This window comes from Dipteris shenzhenensis, chromosome 27 (assembly GCF_047967505.1).
Source record: "Dipteris shenzhenensis isolate YYH24624 ecotype China chromosome 27, Dip_SZ_1.0, whole genome shotgun sequence".
Taxonomy (NCBI): Eukaryota; Viridiplantae; Streptophyta; class Polypodiopsida; order Gleicheniales; family Dipteridaceae; genus Dipteris; species Dipteris shenzhenensis.
In genome coordinates, this window is record NC_141622.1 from 34,258,252 (window position 1) to 34,282,861 (window position 24,610).

The 24,610-nt window shown below is 41.8% G+C and overlaps 1 protein-coding gene across 2 annotated transcripts in view; it reads left to right on the top strand.

The window, feature by feature from the left end:
• The first annotated feature begins 17,830 nt into the window (after positions 1–17,830).
• Positions 17,831–24,610, top strand: part of LOC147884198 (uncharacterized) — a 54,683-nt gene continuing 47,903 nt past the window's right edge. For both annotated transcript variants that reach the window (XM_087398488.1, XM_087398489.1), the window contains exon 1: positions 17,831–18,237. In XM_087398488.1, the coding sequence (XP_087254614.1) occupies positions 17,869–18,237 (369 nt within the window). In that variant the 5' untranslated portion in view covers positions 17,831–17,868. The remainder of the gene's footprint in view (positions 18,238–24,610) is intronic.

Sequence of the window (24,610 nt, forward strand, 5' to 3'; positions counted from 1 at the left end):
TGTTTAGGTATTTTATCCCAAACCCAGATGAAGCTCTTTGTTTATTTATTTACTTCCAAACCCAGACGAATGGTTGCATCAACAACCAAAAGCCACTTCCATCCTTATGTCACCACACATCCAGGTGGCTCTTGTCTTTTCCCATCAAGCATTTTTGTGTTTATATGGAAGATATTTTATTGGAAGACATTCTCATGAGGCAAGACTAGGTTGAGCTAGTAGAGGAAGGAAGATCTTTACCAAAAGACAAATCTTGAGGTATGACTAGCTTGAGCTAGTAGAGGAGTACGGCTTTGATATTAAATGTTAGGTTTTGGGATGGGAGGAGAACACCAAAATATGGAGTTATATTGAGACTGCAAGACTTGTGTTACAAAGAATAGCAAAAGTAAAGAATATATCCCCTACAAAGGAACTAATCCTAATGCTAACACTAGGAGAAAACCCTCCTAAAAGTGCCCCAAGGTGCATCCATACCACACATCCCTTTGCAACACCATATTGTAAAAAAAGACAAAATAATGATAATAACCAGCATATACTGTGTTTCCCATGAGCTGGGACCCCAAGAGTTCTAAGATTGGGATCCAGCATGGTTTCAAAAGCATGGATGCAAGGGTTCCTTGCTTCAAATGAGTACTTGGATTTGGATTTTAGTGTATCGAGATTGGGTTGAAATGAATCTGTGTGACTGGATAAATAGGGTGTTGGGCATTTGCATACGAGGGTTCAAAGATCAACACCAAATTCTTCTTTCATTCATAGGATACCAATTTTGTATTATAGCATTCTGACCATGTATCAAAATATTTGTTGGAGGTGGTTCAACTCACTTGTCACTATCAAAACAAATTCATAACTTAGACTTCTTATACTTGTTTGGGAAGTTTAATGCCAATCCATGATTGTTATTCCCTTTACCAACAATATTTTAACATCTTGATCTTGTTGCCATCTAACCTACTTAAATGTAAGTGAAAGTCATGCAAATCTAAAGTGTCAGGGAAAATTGGCCTATCTACAATAAGTCCATGAACATATGTTATTAGATTCCTTATTTTGAATGGCATAATCTATCCTTATTAGACATGCATCCTCTATCTTGAACACAAGACCCTACCATAATCCATCACTTATAGATGTTGGATTACTCTATTAAGATAGTTTCACAAGGGGAAAACCTGATATCTTGAGAAGCAAAGAAAGATGGTTCAAAGGTACAGTTCTTCGAAGGTCACTTTACTCCTTCCAAATCTGACTAATCATAGTATTACACAATGTTCCTTTCTTGAACCAAGTAACATAGGAAAGCCACTCTATATTATGTCTTAGTAATAGAATGATTTGTGAGGTATTGTGACCATACTTAGAGCAATCTACTCTAGCCGTTAACTTAAATATCAAACGCTAAAATGTTTAAAATACTGGAACTCGTGGCATCCACGTATATCTTATGCTCCATGTCCATTAATATTAAGGAATAAAAAGTTCTCTTAGCATCCACTATACAAAGATAGACACCACCATCACATTATCCCATGAAAAGTGGAGTAAAATAATTAAGGATCCTTAATGTCAAGAATGTGGCCCATACCTACACCTACTAAATCAAGGTCTTAAAGTTCATCTAGTTAATCCTATATACTATTGGTGGACCCAAAACTTGTCTAACTTGGTCTCATAGAATTGAGGTTTCCCAAAACTTACCCCACCAAGCCCCATAGAACTGTTGGGTCTCAGAACCCATCTAGCATGGTCTTGCAAAACCATCCTAGCCCTCCATAAGCGACTTAGCCAAGACCTATATAATGCTTAGTACCTTACACAACTAGCATAGCCCGACCCTATATAACTGGTTGTGCTTGACCTTACAAGAGGACCTAGGGAATCTAGAGGATCCAATGAATTTGGAAGATTCAAAACATCATGAAGATCCAAGAAATCCAGATTAGAACAATCTAAGGAATTTGAGGAGTCATAGTAACAAAGTATACAAACCACCCAAGAACTCGGGGTGCTTTTGTGTGGTTAAAAACTAATTCATGCAAAGCAAACTTGAGCAAGTAAACCTGATAATTTGTGCTCACTTTGTTGGTTAAAAAGTGGTCATCTAATCTAGGGACGTTACAATAATTAAAATGAAACATGATCACAAGATCATGATTTATAGAAACCAAGAACAAGGAAACAAGTGGGGGAGAGAAGAGAAAGAGCGGCACTGCATGGGGTCCAATCTGCCCCCCCTCTTGCTTCCCATCTAGAGTATTTATAATTATAATTTCAAGAAGCAAAGAGCCAATAATAGTACATCCAAAAGCATCCCTTGTCCACAATTAGAGGGATTGCTCAACATAGCTCAAAATATCACAAGGCTTAATATGCCCTCATCCATGAGCTCAAAATAGCACAAGGCTTAATTTGCCCTCATCCACAATTAATAATATAAATCAGCCCAGGGCTTAATATTCATTACTTTACAATATGGCCCATGGCCTTTAATAACCATTCGATTCTTCTATCAATCCAAATCACCTTCACCATCTTCGTTCCTTGTTATCCAACTCATGATCTATACCCAAGCCACTAATTGTGTTAGTTATTACAATCAATTAATGAATCATAACACCAACTAATCCCAACACAATTGTACGCTTGATATACATACATCAACATACACACCTTGCAACCAATTGCAATAACACTAGTAACACTAGCGAGATTAGTATTAACATGGAATCACCCACAATACTAACCATCTAGACTGGCAAAACACAAGTAGTTAGATGTCCCCAATTAAACCCCACAAAGCATCCCCACGAGAGTACTTTGCCATAGTCACACTTGACTAAATAATAGTAATTTTCATACCAAGATATTAGAAATGCAATTCCGTAACATCCCTCTTGCTTGGATTGTAACTAACCTCAGTTGTGTAGTTGACTTTTTGAGTCAACGACTAGGGATGTGAAGAGTACTCTCTTGGATATTCATCAAGTATTATCATGGTTAAAAAATTTATTCTCTTAAGCTCTTATTAATCAAGAGATAATGAATTTATCTATTTCAAAACTTATGAAATATTATTTTTATTCTTATCCTATACTAGGAGAAAGTATTATACGACATCCATTCATTGCTTATGTTATTTTAGTACAGATCCAAGCATTATATTTGTCATATTACTCAATATCTATGCCGTCCCATACCAGTATGATATTGAATAAATACAAAGCATAATTATTTTTCCTTATGATGCAAGTAGAAATAAGTGACTTATACTATTATGTGATTAGCATAAGGGTATATGTACGTCATTGTCTAATCACACATCAAAGTTTTTTATTTAACTAGGTAGCTAGTAATGATCTAATATGTATTTTCTTCAGCTGCTAGAAAATACATAGAAGATATTATCTGACATACCAACTATTTTTCATTATCTATAAAAGCAGCTTTGTAAAGAAATTACCAGATCAAAAAGCTTGCCAATGAACAATCATGCCTTCCCTCTTGCTTAGCAAAAATGTCCTATGCCTTTTCTTCTCTTTAAATTTCTCTAATTCAGTTCACTTTAGCAGAACACTTTGTAGAAGCATACCATATGTATCACACAATAATAATTGTCTTATCTAAAATTAAGCTAGAATTGGCATATATTGAAGCAAGCTATGAGGATATAAGCCCTCTAAGTAATTGTATTTCTTATTTCACACATACAACATGATATATGTCTTCTCATCCTTATCAATGCACATAATCATGATTATTTAATCATTAAAAACTCTTAGCTCACCTACATTATCCTAGATCCTATATAAGCTATCATATTTTAATCTCAATCCAATTATTCCCTTCCATCGCTATACCATTCTTTCTTCTCTCTCTATGAGTACTTGTATGAGAGTAAGAAAAACGAAAAATATGGGAAAACAAAAATATCAAGAATAGATACGTATCTCTTTTGTCCTTCCAAATCTTTGCTTGGTTGATTCCCAATCAACTTTATTTTGCTTCCCATTCAATTGTCAGTCTGATAACCTTGTGGTTCAAAAGAGATTCCTCACACAGCCTCTCTTTCATACTGACCTCATCGTATGCAACTTAAGAAAAGCAATTAAGTAAAAAGAAAGAAAAAGGGTAAAAGATGTATCTAGAGATGCCTTGGTCATCTCGTCACAACACTTGTATACTTGATTGTGTCTACTAAGTTGAAAAGAGAAATTGCTTATTGTTGTCGAAGCAATTGTTCGTCTTCCTATCCAAAGATTGCTTCTACCAATTTGTTAGCAGTAGGTAGGGAAAAGAAACAACCATAAATTTATTATCTCAAGTCGGAATATAGTGATCCAACCACTCAAAAGAACCGGTGCATACCCTTTGAACAAAATTACTCGATACATTTTTGTCAATCGCAAATGTAGCGTTCATTTTCAAAGCATATTTGACAACTTTTGCATAAAAACTCAAAACCTAGTGATCAAGTAGTCAAAATGACCAGGAAGAACATATTGTTATGCTTTTATTGCAATCCATTAAGCATCATCTTAGGCGTTTTAGTGTTTGCAATTGAGCTATTAAAGCACACATGTTACACTCACATTAAATGCACGAAAAGTCAAAACAGTAGAGAGTGCCAAGCTAGATGGCATCAACTAAGGAAGCTAGAAATTCAAGCTTGACAATATTCTCAAAGATCAATAGCTGTGGGTATTATAGATGGGACTGGAAAACTGCCAAGGAAAACTTTTGGAATAATGATGAGAAGAGGCAACAAGCTCATACTCTCAAAAACTTGAGCATCAAGGATAGCATTCCCTTGTTGTCAAGAACATGTGAATTTTAGTTTAAGCTTGAAGGCAATGCAAACTAATTAGGGAGATGCTAGTGCATAGAAAGCCTTACTAGATAAAGACAATTAAGTAGACTTAGAATGCATAATGTAAATGATTATTAAATCAGCTCAAAGTCCTACTAGACTAATTGGCGATGTGTGGTGAGAAAATGCCTAAATCAATAAGTAGTTGATTTTCTTCTCAACTGTCTTCTAGCCTCATAAGACAAATTAGTCACCATGCTTTCTATAGAAAGCACACATGCTCATGAACTAAAATTTGTAGTTACCTCATCATGGAGCAAAACCGATAGGCAGAATAATAAGTTACATAATTGAGAGATGATACTACCTTTATGGCTAGGAATAGAAAGTAAACCAGAAATCTCACTTAAGCACTAAACTAGTGAAAAACTTTAGATTTCAGTGTTATCATGATAACCAAGATCAGCATGAGAATAATAACACCAAGAAGAAAGGACCCTAAGGCAGACTTGATTAAAATTCCAAACTGACACAGACTCCATGGATGTAGCAACATGCTAGACTAGCAATGCTCGGAAAGACTTAGCTATTTCTAAGCCAAATAAGTTTGGTCATGATTGATTGACTCAAGAGACTCCATTCATTTCACCCCACATAAAAAATAGATCTCCTATTTAGATAAAATTTAGGGAAAAGTGAAAATGACAATGCTTTGAATTAGAAGACTCTAATTTTTGTGCATGCATGCATGCATGCATGCTTGTGTGTGTGCATTAGTGCATGTGTGCATCTCTTGTGTGAGTATGTGTACAGGTGTGTGTGTGTGTGCGTGCATGTGCGTGTATTTGGGCACTTTCCCTTTTTGGGATAGTGACTCTGTAATATAACGCAAAAGAAATTCACAAAAGAGAGAGAGAGAGAGAGAGAGAGAGAGAGAGAGAGAGAGAGAGATGTTGGAAATTGAACAAGAACTAACAGTGGACTATCGTGTGATTTGTTATAGTCTACTTCACAATATTGCTAGCATTCTTTCACAAGGCTTTAATGCGAAAATAATGTGTGTCATGAACTCTGATAAACCGAGTAGAGGCAATTGCATTAAATAACAATTGCAGTGAATTTAAATGCATAGACTTGAAGACCAACAATATAGAGAGAATTGCACAATCATAGACTGTATAATAATCATCAAATTTGACTCTATAATCGACTCTTATGCTCACCTTTTTTGAGTTTGCTGCAGAGTACAACTACGACGTGGCCTTTTATGGACCATATAGACCAAGCTTGCAAGCAAGCTACTTGTGCTCACACAAAGTAGGACTCGATTCAAGCTCAAAGCCTTCATGGCCAAAATACCGATCTCATCACCATTGCCAGGTTACCATGTTGCTAAACTAATCACAAAGCTCGCCTTGCATTGCATTGACCAATGTCCATCGACCAACACTACCAACCAATCATCTACTAGCTACCCAAGGGACTCTCGACCTTAGCCAAGGGAGATCCCCCCCATGAGGCTTTTTGACAACGAGAGAGAGAGAGAGAGAGAGAGAGAGAGAGAGAGAGAGAGAGAGAGAGAGAGAGAGAGAGAGAGAGAGAGAGAGAGAGAGAAGGGTAATAGCTTGAATACACTTGTATATACTACTGAAGTGAAGCTTAGTCGTTTCTTAAAATCTACCATAGGAAATAGCATGACTAACCTGTACACTTTACTGTAGTTTGGGAACCGAAGGCCACAAGGATGTGCTTTGATTTGGCCCACCTATATATGACACTAATAACAGGCATGATCCCAATCTAGGCAAAAAAATGATATTATCTGCTTGCAATATTGAAACTTAGGAGCCTAATTAGCCTCAGGAATCAATGTTGAAGAAACTTTTCAACATGCTAGGATGAAAAAATGTACTACCCCAGAGGAAGGATATGGCTCTTTCTTTGCAATTGTGACTATGGAGCCTCTTAGGTGGCCTAAAAAATAGTCATGATTCTTAGTATTCATGTATATAGGACACCCTTTGGCCACCAAATACCTTGGAGGCAGCATCTTTGTCCCCAACAAAACTCAAATGTTATTTTGGGCTACTACCTGGCATAGCTCTTCTTCATAGAAGAAGAGCACACGATGCAAAGCCACCACTCTTATTGACATTCAGGGCATGCTGCGGGGTTTCCCTCTGCAAAATGTCTTGCAGAATGATGAAATAGAGGTCCTATGAGCTGCTGCATATTAGCAAGTGATATTCAAGCCTGCAGTGCCTTGGGTGCTAGCCTAAGAGCCCGTGGCATCGAGGGTGGCCTTGAAGGACCCGCCCACTAGCTTCATTTCTCCTGCAATGAGCCATGAGGGGTTCAAAATTACAACAAATTGGTAACCTGGAGAATCAAAGGGACAAATAACCAAATAGGAAATCGCTGCCTACCTCGAGAAAGGCCGGTTTAGATGTGCTCTAGGGGTGGACAGCTTCAACTCTTCTTGCCGCTCTCAATATGGAGTTGTGGAATCAAAGTGACATTGTCTGGTGATCATCACCTGCATACATGTGCATGTATTATTCAATTTAGCTAACCAAGTTGCAAATTTTCAAAGGAAAACAGCTTGATCTAGACTTTGCAACCATACAACTTGAAGAGTTGCAATCTTAAAGCAAAGTGATCTACGACAGTATCAATCTCTCGACTTGATCACCACCAGCAGTGCCCGACTCCTTTCAATACACAAGCGACGAAAACAAACCCCAGTCATAGCTCTACTCATCGCTTGCCGAAGCCTCTTGCTAACATGAAACACATGCATCGTGGTGCAGATAGCACACTATATGTACCTATCCAAACAGCTAGAAACATAAATGCCTTGGAAGAGTGCACAAATAATGCAACTCCATCACGACACTATTCACATATATATAGATTAGTAGACAATGTGATCCAAAAGGGGACGATACATGTTCCCTTCATTGGCTCCCTTCTCCTCATCATGTTACTAGTAGCATACTTGATGAGGATGCCCTATTCATAGGTTCTGGCAACCTCAGTGGTAAATGAGGTATTCTCATGTTTGTCAATTGCATGTCCTCATCATCTGGCTTAGGAGGCCACAGGAAAACACCTTCGTAAATGTCCACAACAATCGATTTAGCAACATCTTGCACAAATTTCGACAAAGTTTTACAAAAATTCAGAGATTCAGCACCAAGAATCATTGACCGATAGCAAGGTTGAGAATTAGGACTTTGCATCTGAGGAAGAGTGAAGTTCAGTAATCGGGCACAAGTTTGGAGATTCTAAATGAAGTCATCACTCACCTGGTGTTCGGAACGGGCTCTTCACAAGGAGCATAGGAGTTTCAGATTTGAGCTCTTGAGTGGAGGCCCTCAAGGGGTGGTCTCACCAGCACATTAGTTTTCTTCAAGCTCGTAAGCTCCATGTCTTTGCAGCAATTCGCCTGACCGGCTAGCTCAGGATGCTGCAAAAATAGGCTTGCATTGTGGGGGCACAAGCGAATGAGTATCATTAGCGCATCGTCCATGGGGAACCCAGCAGGCTTTCAAAGAAAAATGACAACTTTCATTCCTAACATTTGTAGTAGCAAATCAATTCGATTGATGGCGAGAGAGACAATCGCGTGCGTGCCAGGTACATTGAGATCCACTACGGTGACAACTAGTCCATGGAAGCCACATGCTAGCAAAACCAAATTTAAAGGGCCATCCAAATCGATGCAATAGCCTACCCCTTTCAGGGGGTAGTGCTAACAATTTATTTTTTTCTTTATTTATATATTTTATATAAGTTATATTTTATATCAATACTATTATTTGCACGGGCCTTGAACACTATCCACCCCCTTGGAAAATAAGGTGGCAAAACCACTATGGCCCTAACTTTTAATATCAAATACAAACTAAAAACATGGAAGGCCCATTGGGACAAAAGAAGTAACTGTGTCCTCTAGTCCCTTAGGAGGGGCAACGATAGCTTCCCCCAATACCTTTGACGTACGAGAAGAAATGGGATCAAAGACTGGAGAAGGGGAGCTCTCTCCTAAATAATTCATTTATTTATATTCCCCCCCCCCCCAACACATAGATAGCATGCATGCACACCCCATGGCCAAGTACGAGGGAGCAACCACTTGTGGCCTATGCTAATAGGTAGGAGAGGAGCTTCTCGAGAGAATCGAATAAAGACAGTTAGCTCATGTGGGTAGATGCACAAACCGTTTGAGCTACTAACGTTTTTGCTGTGTAATTCCCTTCTATTGTAAGAAGATGGCTCCTTTTCATTTGTCTTCCCTTAAGAAAGGGAAGGAGGTGTCAAAACTATAAAAATTCTAAAGTTGGGAGATGTTCATGGAGGGAATGGCCAGGGGGGGGGGGGGGGGGGGGAACATTCCATTCCTAACAAGTACCATCATGCAGGGTGTGTTGGGGGAAGACGGAATCAAAGTGAGAAGATGGATGTTGAGGCATGGCAAACAGGATCCTTGATTTCTTACGTTATACAATTCCTCAATAAAAAACTCGCATGATTGGAATTTCTAAAAAAAAGGCTTGCAATTGCCATTGCTTGTTATTTTCCTTCTACAAAATTCATCCCTCGGGCCTTTCACAACTTCGAAATGCTATGAGTTTGTTCATGTGGAGAGCAAGGTTCGCAATTATCACAAAGTTGGTTACAAGTCTAAACGTTCACACGAGCATGTTGCTTTGTACTGATGATTTCTTGTTTTAAAATCGGTCGCTTGATGAGCCCATACTTTGAAGGAGGAGCTCGAGAGAAAACCAACAATTTCCCGTGCACATGCATATTTTTTGAGTGCAAAGTTAGAGCATTTGTCTCTAAACTATAAAAATTGCTTCAGATGGGGGGGGGGGGGGGAGACTGCAACCTTGTTATTTCCTTCCACTCATTAAAAAAAACCGTTGTATTGAAATTGAAAGTGCTAACAACACCCCATATGTGGTGATCGAGATAAAGCCCCTAGGGCTCTAACTTAGGACTGGCAGATATACACCCACGTGTTCTAGCCGCTTGGTCTAAGCGTTGTTGGCCCGCGAGTGAACAAGCAAGTGCCCACCAAGTTGAGCTGATGTGGCAAACATATCCACTACCCAAACTTGATGGGCAACCAATCTTGGCCGCCCATTGCTTGCTCGAGCTTAGATTCAAGCCAATGTGTAAACAGCACCATGGACATTGCCCACGGGCCATGGATAGACAAAAAGTTGCCCACCCATGTGCAACCCAGACGGTCAAGATGCATTCAATGCACCATGGGCAGCTCTACTTTGTAAACACCATGAAATTGGGGATATGTTTTTTGGCCTACATTTTAGGGATATGTTTTTTGGCCTGCCCTTTAGGGAAGGTCTTAGTAAAGGCACCTCCCATTGCGAAAGGGAAAATTCATTTTTGGCCTGCCCTAAGGGGGGGTGGTTTCCCGAAAAGCTAAGACTAAATTTGTAATTAATTTTGGAACGAGGTATTTTGTGATTGGTTGAGTGGTGTTGTTGCATGGGTGCCCATTTTTTATTTGCAATTTTGCCGCCTCTAATATCGCATGCTTCCTTGCAAGCTCGCATGCTCACCTCGCCCGCAAATTCCTGCAGAGAGCCTCTGCATAGCATGTTGCTTTTTCGATCCCCCTTCCCGTGCTTTGCCTGGCTTTTCCATCGTTTGCGGTTCTACCCTTTCCTGGTCACTCGAATTGCAAAAAGGTTGCGAACCTACAACTGTGAGTAAATTGGATTTCGTGCGTCATTTCACTCTTTTGAAGGATTCCAACATCTCATTGGACATTCTTACTGTGAATTGGTTCATCCTTGAAGGATGCCAAGGGCCACAAATTACTACGGCTCCCAACGGATCGGTGAATTTCAGGTTCAACATCGCCTCCGCCTTTGGTCCGTGTAGTGGCTGTTGTTCGTGTACACGAACGTTTTCACTGCCTGTTCGCCTGATTTCCCATTGAATAGCTGTGTGGGCATAGTATGCTGTGAAACGTGGAGCCACCGTATAGTGTGGAGCGAGGAACCGCCATGAATCTCTTGTTCGCTGTTGCGTATGAGGCGGTTTGGTTTGCATTTTATAATATTTGTTTTGTTAGAGAACCCATTCGATGGACTAGCAATACTTTTTGTTCGCCAGTTGCTACGTCTCGTTCTTGATCATTTTCTTCTACAGCCATCATTCCGTTCTACAGCCAATTGCCTCCATGCCTTCCGTCCGATATCTAGCTAAATCAATGGAAACAAGAAGCCAAACTTTTGGAAGAGGTTATGATTCTGCCGTTATGATGAGATTCTACGATACTTCAGTGACCTTTTGAACTTCCTTTCGCTTCATTCTTCAACTCCAGACTTCACCTCTTAGATTGTCGCTATGGCAGCATCCTCAAGACTTATGATGATTGATTGCTTGAAGAGGTTCTCCATTGAGTTGGGTGTCTCTCATTCTTCGAATAAGAGAGAAGCAAAACGTGTGTGAACTAGAAAAAAAAGCATAGGCAAACACATTGACATGCCTGTACACACACAATCCTTTTAGATGAAACCACAAACCCCCCAACCATACATGCATTACACGAGAATGTCAATGCAAAAGTACAAAGTGTGCAAGTGAGCAATATCCTTCCAAATGCAATCAACAACATTGATAGCTTCGATGCCTATGAGATGGACAAAACAAAGACATTCAATCAACATGTACACAACACATACATCATTACTTGCTTGATCTCATTATCCCCACAACATACATATGACTCGTTACACTGAGCATCCTAATTGACTCCATAAGGTCACCGAAGGAGTCAACGACGACGACAAGCCCGTGGCTGCTATTTGCAAGGTTGAATCATATCCATACAAAAGAAGACATCACAAGAGACCGTGTATCAGCATACACAAGAATTGCTTCCACTCCACAAGCAATCCTTTGTGACTCCCTCATCAGATTCTCAAATTCCTTATGAGAGTCCACTACAATGTGCTTCGATATGATGGTTCGAAGTTGGTAAAAGAAAGGCAAATCACGACGACTGGAAAAAGGGAAACGCATACTATACTAATAGACGATACCTGCCAGCCACCGACCTTGATGCCAGTTTTCAATAAGAGAAAAAACAGAACGTACAATATATGGACTGAAAAAGAAGAAGACAAATTGTAGCACTTAATTAATGCACATCAAGATTTAACTGCAAAGGGCATTTCAATTTGCATGTTCGTTCATTAAAAAGATAAATGAATCAACCCATTTGATTGCAGGCGTGGTGAATAAAATATACAAACTGCAAAAGAAGCATTCCACAGCTTTGGCCAGTGTCCCCTTGAGAAGAATGCCATTCATTCCACGCCACAAGGAAGAACTAAAAGAAAGAGGCTAAGCACATCCCATCACGATGTATACCAAACCAAAGTGAGAGGCACTCCTAATTTTACATGCATATGTTGTGGAACTTTAACATTCAAGCGAAGGCTTAAGAAGGCTAGCCCATCAACAACCCAATTTTTACAGGAGCATAATTTGCTCCCACCACCTTACCATGTAGCGGAAAGGCTTATGTGCGTACCATGCAAAAACCAAGCACAAAAGAGAAAGGTTCCAACTCTAAATATGAACAACATGTGTCTATTGAGGAAGACCACGTATGTGCCTATGTTAAACAACATAGAGGCTTGATTAATATCAATTAGGATTCTATTTTGCCAGATAAGGGAACTAACATATGATGGACAATATGGAATACATGGCAGTGTAGTTAATGTCCTTGCAAATGTTGAGAGAGCTCAATGTGTCTTGCCACGATTCATTAGTCACAACGTGACTGTAATGGTTGCAATAAAAAGAAAACTACAATATAATCATAACTACATGAGTGGACTTGTGCGACCAACATTGACGCTAAAAGCCCTTAAGGAGTTGATGAGTTGCCCCATGTATCAAAAGTACAACATGAAAATCAATAGCAATTGGGCAGATCACATACAAAACTTGCAAAACCAAGATACAACAACTAATCACGATGAAGAAAACATACCTATAATGACAATTGAAGAAGACATCCATACGGATACCTTAGTGCATGGTATATATAATAGCCAGCAAGTTGTGGACTTTGAGGATAGAACTATTGTTGTCGCACCATTAGAGGGCTTCACTCCTCTTGAGCAGCATATTCAAAGATATCCATTGTGAAGAGTTGGCATTTCCTACTATATTTTATGGTCAGAAAAGAGCATATGACATCCCAACATGTACTCCCTATCAATCCATAGCACAATGGGAATTAATGAATAAAGATAGAAGGTTTGCATGCAAAAACCTATTCTTCAAAACAATGAAGATATTAGTTCGGCAAGTTCTTTCTTCCACATGGGTGCGGATGCAGAAAGAAAAACTTAATGGACAAGAAGTCCACGCACGAGTCGCAATAGCCGACACAAACATTGAGAGGCTACTAAAATGAGACATAGGTTTTTGGGATGAGTTTGGGATCTAGTGTGCCTTTGAACTTCTCTAGACTATAAGCACAACTAAAGAAAAACGTATTTGCAATGGTGCGACAGCTAGGGTCGCCCACATTCTTCATAACATTCTCTGCAGCAGAGAGATTGTGGGAACCCCTACTTTCATGCTTGGAAGAACTGAGAGGCAATGTACTCGAAATAGACAAGCCAATAACACAACTACAAATACATGATATGATCCATTCGGACCTCGTCACTACTGCTTGATATTATGTACACAGATTCAATGCAATGAAGCACTTACTAAGAAAGGAGTCGACAATATTGGGAAAATTGCTTGACTACTTCTTTAATGAAATTCCAGAATCGTGGAAGCTAGGCCTACTATGGATTAAAGATGCACCAACAATGGAATCATCAACAAAGCATGAGATTGTTGCATTTATAGATCGATACATTACAACAGACTCCTCATTGTTAGACACAAGCAAAAAGAACATTCAAACACATAAGCACAGGAGAATATGTAAGAAGGGCATTTAGATTTGGATTCCCACGCCCACCAATGCGTTCAACACAAATTCTAACACCACTTAATGTGCAAGATACCAACACATAACATAAGAAAACACTCAAGAAGATACATACCATACTAAATGACGCAATAGTCACCTCATTAGACTTTGACATGTTTTTGCAACATGCGGACATATTAGAAGAAGAATATATGACCGCACTGAGGTCCAAATTAAACGAGGTAACAGTTTTCTTTAAAAGACATCCAAAGGACATTTTCACAAACAACTTTAACACAATGATTACAAAGCCTTGGGGAGCGAACACCGACGTACAATTCATTTTGAACCCCATGGTGCTGCAGCTTATTGCACTTCATATATTACAAAGGAAGACAAGGCCATGAAAGAAGCAGTTCAGCAGGCATTGAATGAGAGTATAACATCCATAGCGGCGGCCAATGAACACGTACGCAAAATATGAAATGCAATCCTAAACACACAACACATAAGTGCGCAACAAGCAGTCTATCTTTCCTTATCTCTTCTTTTAACAAGCAACACTAGAAGGCACGCCTACATAAACACAAGCCCACCCGATGAGCGCACATTACTGCTAAAGTGAAGGTTGCAACTAGAGAAGATGGAGCCAGAAAGCACATACATATTTTTTGATGACATTATCACTAAATATCAAAAAAGACAAAAAGAAATGGAAAACATTTGCCTCGCACAATATGCGAACGAATACTGAGAGGGAAAAAAGTCAACTACAAGGAGAATCAAACTAGAGATAATCAGATTTAATAACTACAACAAGCACAACGACCTCGAAAACCACTACCGAGAACAATCACTATTGTACTTACGTTTTGGTGGAATGGAACACTCCTTAACAGTCAACTTGCAAACATGGCATGACTTATACAATGAAAACAAACAAACAATCGAACTTAATAGAGCCATGTTTACTAAAGTGTTGCTGCTAAAAATGAAATCACCATCAAACAGTAATGCAACAGAAACCTCGTCTGAAGCAACGAGACAAAGTTTGCACCAAGAAAAATATGACATCGGAATTGAAATGGAAGGGTTGACTAAGAGTAAAAAAATTGAAAGAGGTCAACCAAAAACACAAGCCATTATGAAAAATAAAGAGTACCATGAACTCTTTAAAAATTTAAACAACGAACGTCTCATAGTGGAGGACATTATGTTTAAAAAAATGAAACATGGAAATAAGCAATTCATTACTTTCCTATTAGGAAATGTAGGTACAGGGAAAACGTATACTTTGCACGTGATAGTCCAAGCATTGCTATGGCATTACTCACATAAAGAGAACATAAATGTCGAACTACCACGAGACGAGTACTAGTGTTGGCGTACACAGGCAAAGCAGCTTTCAACATTGGTGGAACAACAATTCACTCCACGTTGCACTTACCTCTTCTCATGTCTAATAACACATGCCTTTCAGCAGAGACATTACAATACCTCTCGACGTTGTATCAAAATTTGGAATTGCTGGTGCTAGATGAAGTTTCGTTGATCGGGTTAAACACGCTCATTGCCATTGACATGCATATGAGAGAGATCAAGCATAACCACTCAAAACCATTTGGTGCAGCGGACGTGTTGCTTTGTGGAGATCTTCGCCAAGCAAGCCCAACAAAAGATAGCTGGATTTTCTCACAAAAAAACACATCGCTTGCAATAATACCATCAATATGGCGAGAGAAGGTAATGTACTATGAGTTGATCAAGCCGATGAGACAAAAAAACATTGAATACATTAACATGATCAACATAATAGGATTAGGACAACAAACAAGAGCAGACCTCGTTCACCTAAACACCACATACAAGCGAAACCCTGCAGATATCACAAAAGTACCACATTTATTTTACACAAACGCACTCAAGGATAAATACAACAACAACGTTTTCAACATTCTGCAAGGCAAAGAACACATTTTAAATGCAACAGACAAGAGGCATAAAACTTGCAGCAAGTCCATACGCGCACCAGATGACCCTAAGAACACAACTAGACTACATTCGAAGCTACAACTTAAGGTGGGCATGATAGTAGAGATTTGCTCTGGAATTCGAACATTCCAGACAGACTCGTAAATGGGGCTGATGGAATTTTCATGGAATACACAACACACAAGACATAACCAATTGCCTGGGTGCAATTCAATAACATCAACATTGGGAAGAATGCAAGAGTAAGGAATGCAAATGTAATAGGGAACAATATCTCAAAAAGATGGACACCGTTGAGATAGATCCAATGTGAATTCCAAGTAGGGAAAAACGACCTCAACACAATCACGTGAACATGGTTTCCTATACAACCCGCATCGACAAGAACAATCAATCGCTCGCAAGGGCTTTCAATGGACTCCCTCGCATTTGACCCATCAGGAATCAAGTCACATGGCCTTGTGTACACTGTGCTATCTAGAGTTAAAGATCCAACAAACCTATTCATTCTACATAACATAGAAGAAAAACATATCAAGGTTGAACCCACAGTAATAAATGAGATAACAAGACTGAGAAAGAACTCAAAATGGGAACTAGAACAAATTGACTTCTCCGATATATTAGCCAAGGGAATTGTCATTCAGACGCTCAACACAAGATCAATACACAATCATAAGGAAGACATCCAAACTTGCCCAAGCATCATGTCTGCAGCAATACTTTATCTACAAGAGACACATGCGTAAAATAGAAATACGCAAGCAATTACAGGTTTTAAAAACATTGCTAAGGAAGACGGAGTAGGAATCGCAACATACTATGAGCCAAACATAAGACTAAGAGAAAAATATTACTATGCCCAAGATGGGGTTCAATGCTTGGTCATAAAATTCCAAACAGATGTAATACACTACATAACCATAGTCAATGTCTACAAACATCCTAGAACACAAATAGCAACACTCATTAAAGCAATGCAAACACCCATACCACCTAATCAATATGAAAGACTTACTTACATTCTTGGACATTGACTTGAATAAAAAAATTCAAGAATCATCACAATTATAACAATTCATGACAAAAAACAAAATGCATCAAATCATCCACACAAACACTTCAATCTACACCAAAATAGACCACATTTGGATGAATGAATCCAATGACCATACACACACAGGGACTAACTTCATCTATTGGTTTGACCATTCCCTTCTCGACATTACCATCGATCTCGCACAAAATAAAAAAGACAATAACATTCAAAATGGGCAGGCCATTTGAATGCAAATTCAGCTTGTTCTCTAAATTTTCATGGCTTTTTTGTGATTGGTTGGGACCATGTGATCTCCACCATTTTCTCTTCTTTATATTTTGGGCATGCCGAGTGAATGCAATTCACCTTGTTTCTTTTTCTGTTGTACTGAAATTGAAAGTGTCGACAATGCCCTCAAACGATAGAATCGTGAGGTGTCCGTGAGACTTGAACTAGGAGCACATACTTACCCACATGTTTTTTAATCGAAAGGCTGTTGGTAAATTGGGGACAAAATAAGGGGCACACACGTGTCTACAGCACTGCCCCAAGTGGCTAAATAGAACTCGAGTTGATCTGCTTTCAAAGGGTCTTTAACAAGGTGAATGATATGTAATCTTTCATAAGACATGCCCAAGATAAAAAAAGCAAACAAAAAGGAAATGCCCAAGATAAAGAGAGAGAGAGAGAGACACACACACACACACACACACACAGAGGGGGGGGGGGGAGGGTTGGGGAGGGGGAGGAGATAAAGAAAAGGAGAGAGAGGGAGATAAAGAACCACTTTAAAGTTTGCATTCAAGTCGAGTGAAGATGAGTCAACAGATTGTCCAATAGGGAAAATACACTTCCAAAAATTCTAAAAATGCTAAATTTCTGCTTTGCCGGTACCTAGAGGGCAGGCCAAAAAGAAACTTTATAGTAGCGAGAGCTATGTCCCTAAGGGGCAGTGCTAATAAATTCCTAAAAAGTATGAAATATATATATATACACTTGTGTTGGTGAAGATGGATGTAGAGCTGAGCTATGGCGGACACCATCCTTGATTTCTTGCGCTATGGAGCTAATCCCACCTCCATCTCCTCCCTCTCCCACTCCACAGCTTCACCCTTCCTTCCTTCCCTCGTCCTCTTGGCCTCCGATGCTCCCTCTCTCACTTCCCCTCTTCTTTCTCCCCTACTTTCCAATCCTCATACCCCCCTCGCCTTCACCTATGCCTCCCTTGATTACTCCCACATTTCTCAGTCCGTCCTCGACTTACAGACCGCAGCGGATGGAGCTTCTCCTGCCCTTGATCGTGAGGCTGATCGTGAGGCTGACCATTTTGAACTGTCGAGCGACTACGAAGAACGGGCCGAGTTAGATGAAAGTGTCACTTTCGAAATCGCGTCCGAGGTAATGCTTATTCCCGGCATCTAAATGCAGAACTTCTGTAACTCTGCTAGCTCAGATACGTAAACGTTGGAAGGGTATCACCATCCCCCATCTGAAGAGCAAAAGAGCTCCTGTTTTAGTACGAGTTTGTACACCTCACCATCCCGAAATCTTGCCCAATTTTTATGATTCCAAACCTACATCTTTCGAGCATATTGTGTATCGTTTTGAGGATGATTTCTTTAAGCGTTGATCTCTGTAACCATTTGGCTGGTGGATAACCATGCGGGCTAGAACAAAATGCAAAAGATTTTGATGCTATTGTCATTATGAATTTGTAGAAAAGGTAAGCTAGCATGATACAACTCAACCAGCTGAAATAAAGTACAACCACATTGTAGAGAAAAGTGGGCTAGGATCACCGACAAGTGAATTAGTTCCATAAATCATGGACAGCTAGCAACTCCCCCACCCAGAAAAGAGACATCAAAGCTCTTGGGTGGTGGAAAAGCGCGTTGAATTCACTCTTCTTTGCACGACATTTTCTGAGCTCTGTCTGGAGATGCCTCCTAGCTATGCCAGCCCAGTATACTGGCCTTGACCTCATCATCCTAAACCTGATAAAATGCTAAAAAAGTTTTCAAGTACTTGCTTTAGAGGGCGTCTCTTGAGATTGGAGGAATGTGGCAAGTCCTCACACTTCTGTGCCTAAAACAAAAAATTTGTTCGGGATGGTTTGCCCTGCTCATACCAAAGATAAGGATGAAACGCATCAATGCTGTGCTTGGTTTGTTGTCACAGATTTGCATAATCCAGCGTGGCAATGAGGTGTGGGCTGGCGAGTTCTTATGCGAGCTCTCATGATGCCATAATAGCTACCCATACATTCACCATGCTTTTTGTCTTCTTCATAGTAGCCCAGCGTGTTTATGTAAGCCATAGTTGTGGAAGCCCATAGCTTGGTTACGTTGAGATGGGAAACTAGAGAGCTTGACATTGCTTGTAGAATTGAGGGCTAAGACCTAGGGGGATCCCCATGTCTAGAAGAAGGCACATGAGAGAGCTAAAGAGGTAAGGCCCTTTATAGGGCACACGGCACCACGGGTGTAATCCACTTGTTGATCACATTGCCTCTCTTCTTCTTTGTGATTCTCTCCTCGATGCTTTGCTTAATGCCTCACTGCTGCTCAAAGCATATTTTACAGTGTGCGCCAAAACCGTAAAGATTTTTGACGAAGGAGTTGATAGCACGGTGCTCCATCGAGATTCAAGGAATCAGGTCGATATCCAAAGACCATAGACTCCTGTAAATTCTAGAAAGACGTTTGCCACAAAATAGTAAACGGAAGTGGATCAAATTAAGTCGGCAAATAGTCGCCAAAACCTTGCATGAAAATTATTCCTCTTCTGGTGTCGAGTGCCGCCTATTCGACAGCAATTAAAAGAGGGAGTAGCATCTGAAAAATGACCCAGTGATGAAAGATGGCCCTGGTCCCTCATTTAGAAAGCAAATTTGGTTTGGTGCACAATTAAAATACTGTGGAATCTTTGCGACTTGAGAGTGTTACGTGGGAAGATTCTGAGTCTAAACAGAAACTGGGCAGTGCTAAAGGTCCACCATCCAGTTGTATACGATCCCATGGAAGCAAAAGACATTTCAACACATGTAAGCTAAATAAAAAGATGATGGCCAAGTTGGCCAACATATGATGGAATAAAGAAACTAAGTACTGTCATCGAAATAGCCAAACTATTGTCAAAAGCTTCCTGAAGACTGTAGATGAGTCACTGGCATACAAACATAGAGGGGCGGCTATGATTTTCATAGACGTAATCTTGTTTAACGATTTGCATAGAGAATCAGTTGAATAGAGAAGAATAAAGGCAAAGAAGAAAGAGCCATGCCACACAAGGTTACTCTAGCCCTAAAAAAAGCCACGTCATCAATTCTTTTACCTCTCTCTCTCTCTTGTTAGAAACATGGTGTGAGGGAGGGAGAGAGAGGCTAGGGAGTGAAGAAGTGATACTCAAATGAAGACATAATGAAGGCTTTCATTCATTCATTAAGTATGACATGACAAATGAAGTACAAGCCTTATATAGGCTACACACTCACGCACTTGCACCAAGTGGCACACACACGACTCACACATGAACTAGTACTAGATCTCCTAGTACTACACACCAACACCACATCAACACACTCTTTGGCTATGATATCTCCAACACGTCCCTTTAGAGCAAAGAGTGTCAAGACCCAACACGCAAGGAGTAGACCGATCCCCCCTCCACTGCAATACTGCAAAGAGCAAGTCCAACTATCCAACACCTCCCGCGTGATAGTGACTTCTCAGTCAGCTTGCCACCGTCAAGGGTAGACTATCACTCGGCACCCCCCTGGTCAATACCATCATACCAAAGAAAAAGACAATACATTTATTTTTGGGGGACAACCCAGCGTAGTGTACCTCTTATTGACTCCAAATACATTCAGTTTAGAGGGACAACTTAAGGCTGAGAACCTTTATTGGCTTAACACAAAAATACATAGCGTAGAGCTAAATATCATCTACGACCTCAGAGAGGGATAGATCATGCAATATAGCTGATAAAGCTTGCTATCCAGGTCCAGTAGATGTTGCATAAATATTCTAGAGCTTGTCCAGGGTTTCCTTGGCTGAAGTAGTGAGGTCAAGTTGATGAAGCAGTTTGTTAGCCAACCTCACACCAATAAACGCCATTGCTTTGTCATTCTGCTCATCCCTAGCTGAGAGTGGTGCTGATGTGTCTTCACCACGAGGATGAGGCTCCATAGTACTTCAGAGGTAGCAAAGCCAACAAGCTGAAGTGGATAACCAGCAAATGAAGAGGCTGGTCTAGGGCTCAATTCAGCAGGTTTAGAAATTTGTGAATAAACGTGTCTAGTAGCTGGTGGATGACCTCGGAGGTTCCAAAATGCAAACCCTATTGGAAAAGCAGCAAGAATATGCCTCGAATGGCCCTCTCGCTGCCCCTTCCAAGCTGCTCCTGTTTTTTGCCCCCTCTGCCTACAGCTCCGCCCTCCTGCAACCCCTCCTTTGCCCGCTATTGCCCCCCCTCATAATATGGCAAAGGGGGATGAGGAGGACAGGGAACTAGGCGGGAGACCCTTCGGTCCAAACTCACGTACGCGAGGAGATGGGGAAGGGGAATGGTGACAAAGGGAAAATGCAAAAGCAACTCAGCTTGGAGGACTTCAACAAACGTAGCAACCGGAGCGGTTTGACAGTGGACAGCACCGCGGCCCAGAAGAAAGGGGCCCACCAGAAGACCATGCCGCTCAGCACATCCTCGACCTCTATGGTTACCACCACTATTTCACCACCATCATCCGTCTCATCATCTACGCCATCTCTCTCCTCCCCCTCTCCTGCATCATCATCACAGGTCTCCTCTCCAGTAGCCCCACCACTAGCCCAACCGGCCACGGCTCCACAATACTTTTCCCTCATCCCCCCCTCTACCTCTCAGTCAGTCACCCTTCATCACCTCGTCCGGCCTCGCTACTCCTACATACCACTCCCCCGCCCAGAACACGTTGTCCCCACCCCCAATACAACCTCAGCAGCCCACCTTCATTCCAACCCCTCCTGAGATCCAGTTCCCACCTGGATCAGGATATCTTAGGCTCCCACCAGATGCTTGGGACTCTCTATTGGCTGAGATACACAGCATCCGGGCCCGTCAGGCAGAGCTGACACATTACACTCAGGAGTAGGCCCGATACACCCAGGAGCAGGCCCGCATTATAGACGAGCAGGACACCCTTATCCAGGGGCTCAAACACGATATCACACAGCTTCGAGAGGAGCTCGGGATCCTGAGAGCAGCGCCTGGAGGGACCCCAGTCACAGAGATGGAGGCACAAATAGCCACGATTCAGTCGGCTATAGTAGAGACAACTAGGTGGGTGGACGTGGCAAAACGGGAGCCCGCAAAGGCAACCGTTTCAGTCGCCATATAGGAGCAGCAGCAGAGGGCTTCGAAGGCCCTCAACATCTGGATACGAGGGATCACGCGAGATAGCACCAGCACCACTATGACGCTCATGGAGGAGGCGATCACCTTTGTGACCACCACCATGGGGGTCCTCGACCATGGCATAGAGGGAGCATGGCATGTTGGGAGAGACCCTAACTGAGAGCAGCCCCTAGTCATTCGTTTCAGAGATTCACATACTCGACTAGTGACACTTCGATGTCGAGCCGCTCTACGAGAGCATCCCACCCTGTCCATGGATCAGGATTTGACACCACTACAGATTGGGGAGCGATGAGTTCTTCTCCAGCAGCCCGCAAGGAGGGAAAATGGGCCGTGGTTCGAGATGGTAGGTTGTTGACCGGCACCCGTCGGGCTCCCACCCATACCCCCTAGGGGAACGGGGCCTATGAGACTTAGGTTTCCGAGACCCTAGCTTGCATCATTTGGAACTGTAATGGTACCTTATGGTTGGACCCAGGGAACTTCTCGGAAACCGATAGTCAGTGGCTACACATGGGAGTCAGCCTTCAGGCATGAGACGAGGGATACAGGAGGAGTTGAAGGATTAGGCGGGGTCGTAGTATTGTACAGGTCTTCCCTTGCTGGAGCGATCTCTATTGAGGAAGGATGCACACTCTCGAGTCATGTGGATCCGGATTCGATGCACAGCCACTTGTGACCTTTTCATAGCAATATGCTACTTCCCGCCAGACACATCCCACTTTGCTAGAGTAGCACGAGAGGAGGGTGAGACATCGCCATATGCACCCTTACATCAGGATATCCCAGACCTTTCAGCCCACGGGGAAGTTCTCCTTGTTAGGGACTTCAATGCCAGGACGAGAACTCGCCAGGCACCACTCCTGGACTTCCGAGATGACTCTATCATGCTACCAGATATGGACCTAGACGAAGCAGGTATGACCAGGATCTCATCGGACCGACACAGGCCTGTTACACCATACGGACACACATTCCTTGATTTGGGCAGGATGCATGATCTCATCATCTACAACGGGCTTGACCTATGGCCCTCCTTAGGTGGTTTTACTTGCTTCCCACACGGGGGGGGCACTAGTGTACTAGATTACATCATGGGATCCCCTCCTCATGTATCACCGACTTCATCGTAGCACCACTCCCTCCAGGAGCTGATCACACATACCTATTCTTCACTATCGCCACCCCACGCTTAGCCACACCACACACACCACACCACACACACCACATAGGAAGCATGACACCTACCACGACACACACTTTGATCACAGCCTCTCCCCTGCCTACTTTGGACGCCTAAACAGACTCCTAACCTACATCGATTACATACCACACAGAGAGGACCGTGCTGCCCTGATTAGTTGCACACTCCACGAGGTTGCCCTCCAAATCTTTTCCCACACCACACGGTCCACTAGACCACCACCTCTTGGTTCTGTACCCTGCAACAACTGGTACGATGCGGAGTGCAAGGCTTATCGCCGACAACTCCGACTTGAAACTAGATGTCACCTCCCAAACACACCAGACATGGTACGCAATGTTGGAGATAAGTGCACACTAAGTGTACTATTTCCTAGTCTACATTAGTCTAAGACTAAGTCTAAGTCTAAGTCTAGTCTTTATGTTTTGAGTGTGTGCCATGTGGCACTTCTACAATTATCCCATAAGCACTCTTGCTTTATGTCTTGTACTTTGGCCCATATATTCAATGGGTCACATCATTCTAATCTATCAGTCTAGCTTGTGTCTTGTCTACACTCTTCTCAAGGTATTTCTAGTCTTTCAGTCTTGTTATTTCATTTCCAGTTTCTAGTTCTAGTTCTTGCTTCCATATTCCAACATGGTATCAGAGCTAGGTTGATCCCTCTTCTTCCTCTTCTCTCCCCTCAGTCTGCCTTTTCTCAGATCTCTCTCCCGCTCAAGATCTGCGCTCCCTCTTCACATTTTCCCCTCTTTCTGCCCCGCCATTGCGCTCCAGATCTACGCGACAGATCTGTGTGTTTCTGCTCCAGATCTGCGCCAGATCTGCGCATCATTTCTGCCAGATCTGAGCTCCAGATCTGTGCGAACCTGCTGTCACATCTGCACCCGCTCCTACTGTCGCTCCTGACAGATCAGTGCCGTCCGTACAGGCGTCCGTACTTCGCTGTGACCGTACGCCGTCTGTACTTCGACGTCGTCCGTACGTACCTGCACCCGTTGTACCAGTGCTGTACCTGCACCCGTTGTACCAGTTCAGGTGGCCTCTACTGCTGCAGATCTGCCTGCCATTTCTGTCCTGATTTTGTGAGCTGAAGGAGCTGCCCACGACTTTCTGAAGCTGCTGCCCGTACCTTTTCTGTTCGAAATAAAGGAGGAGCTGAAGCTTTTT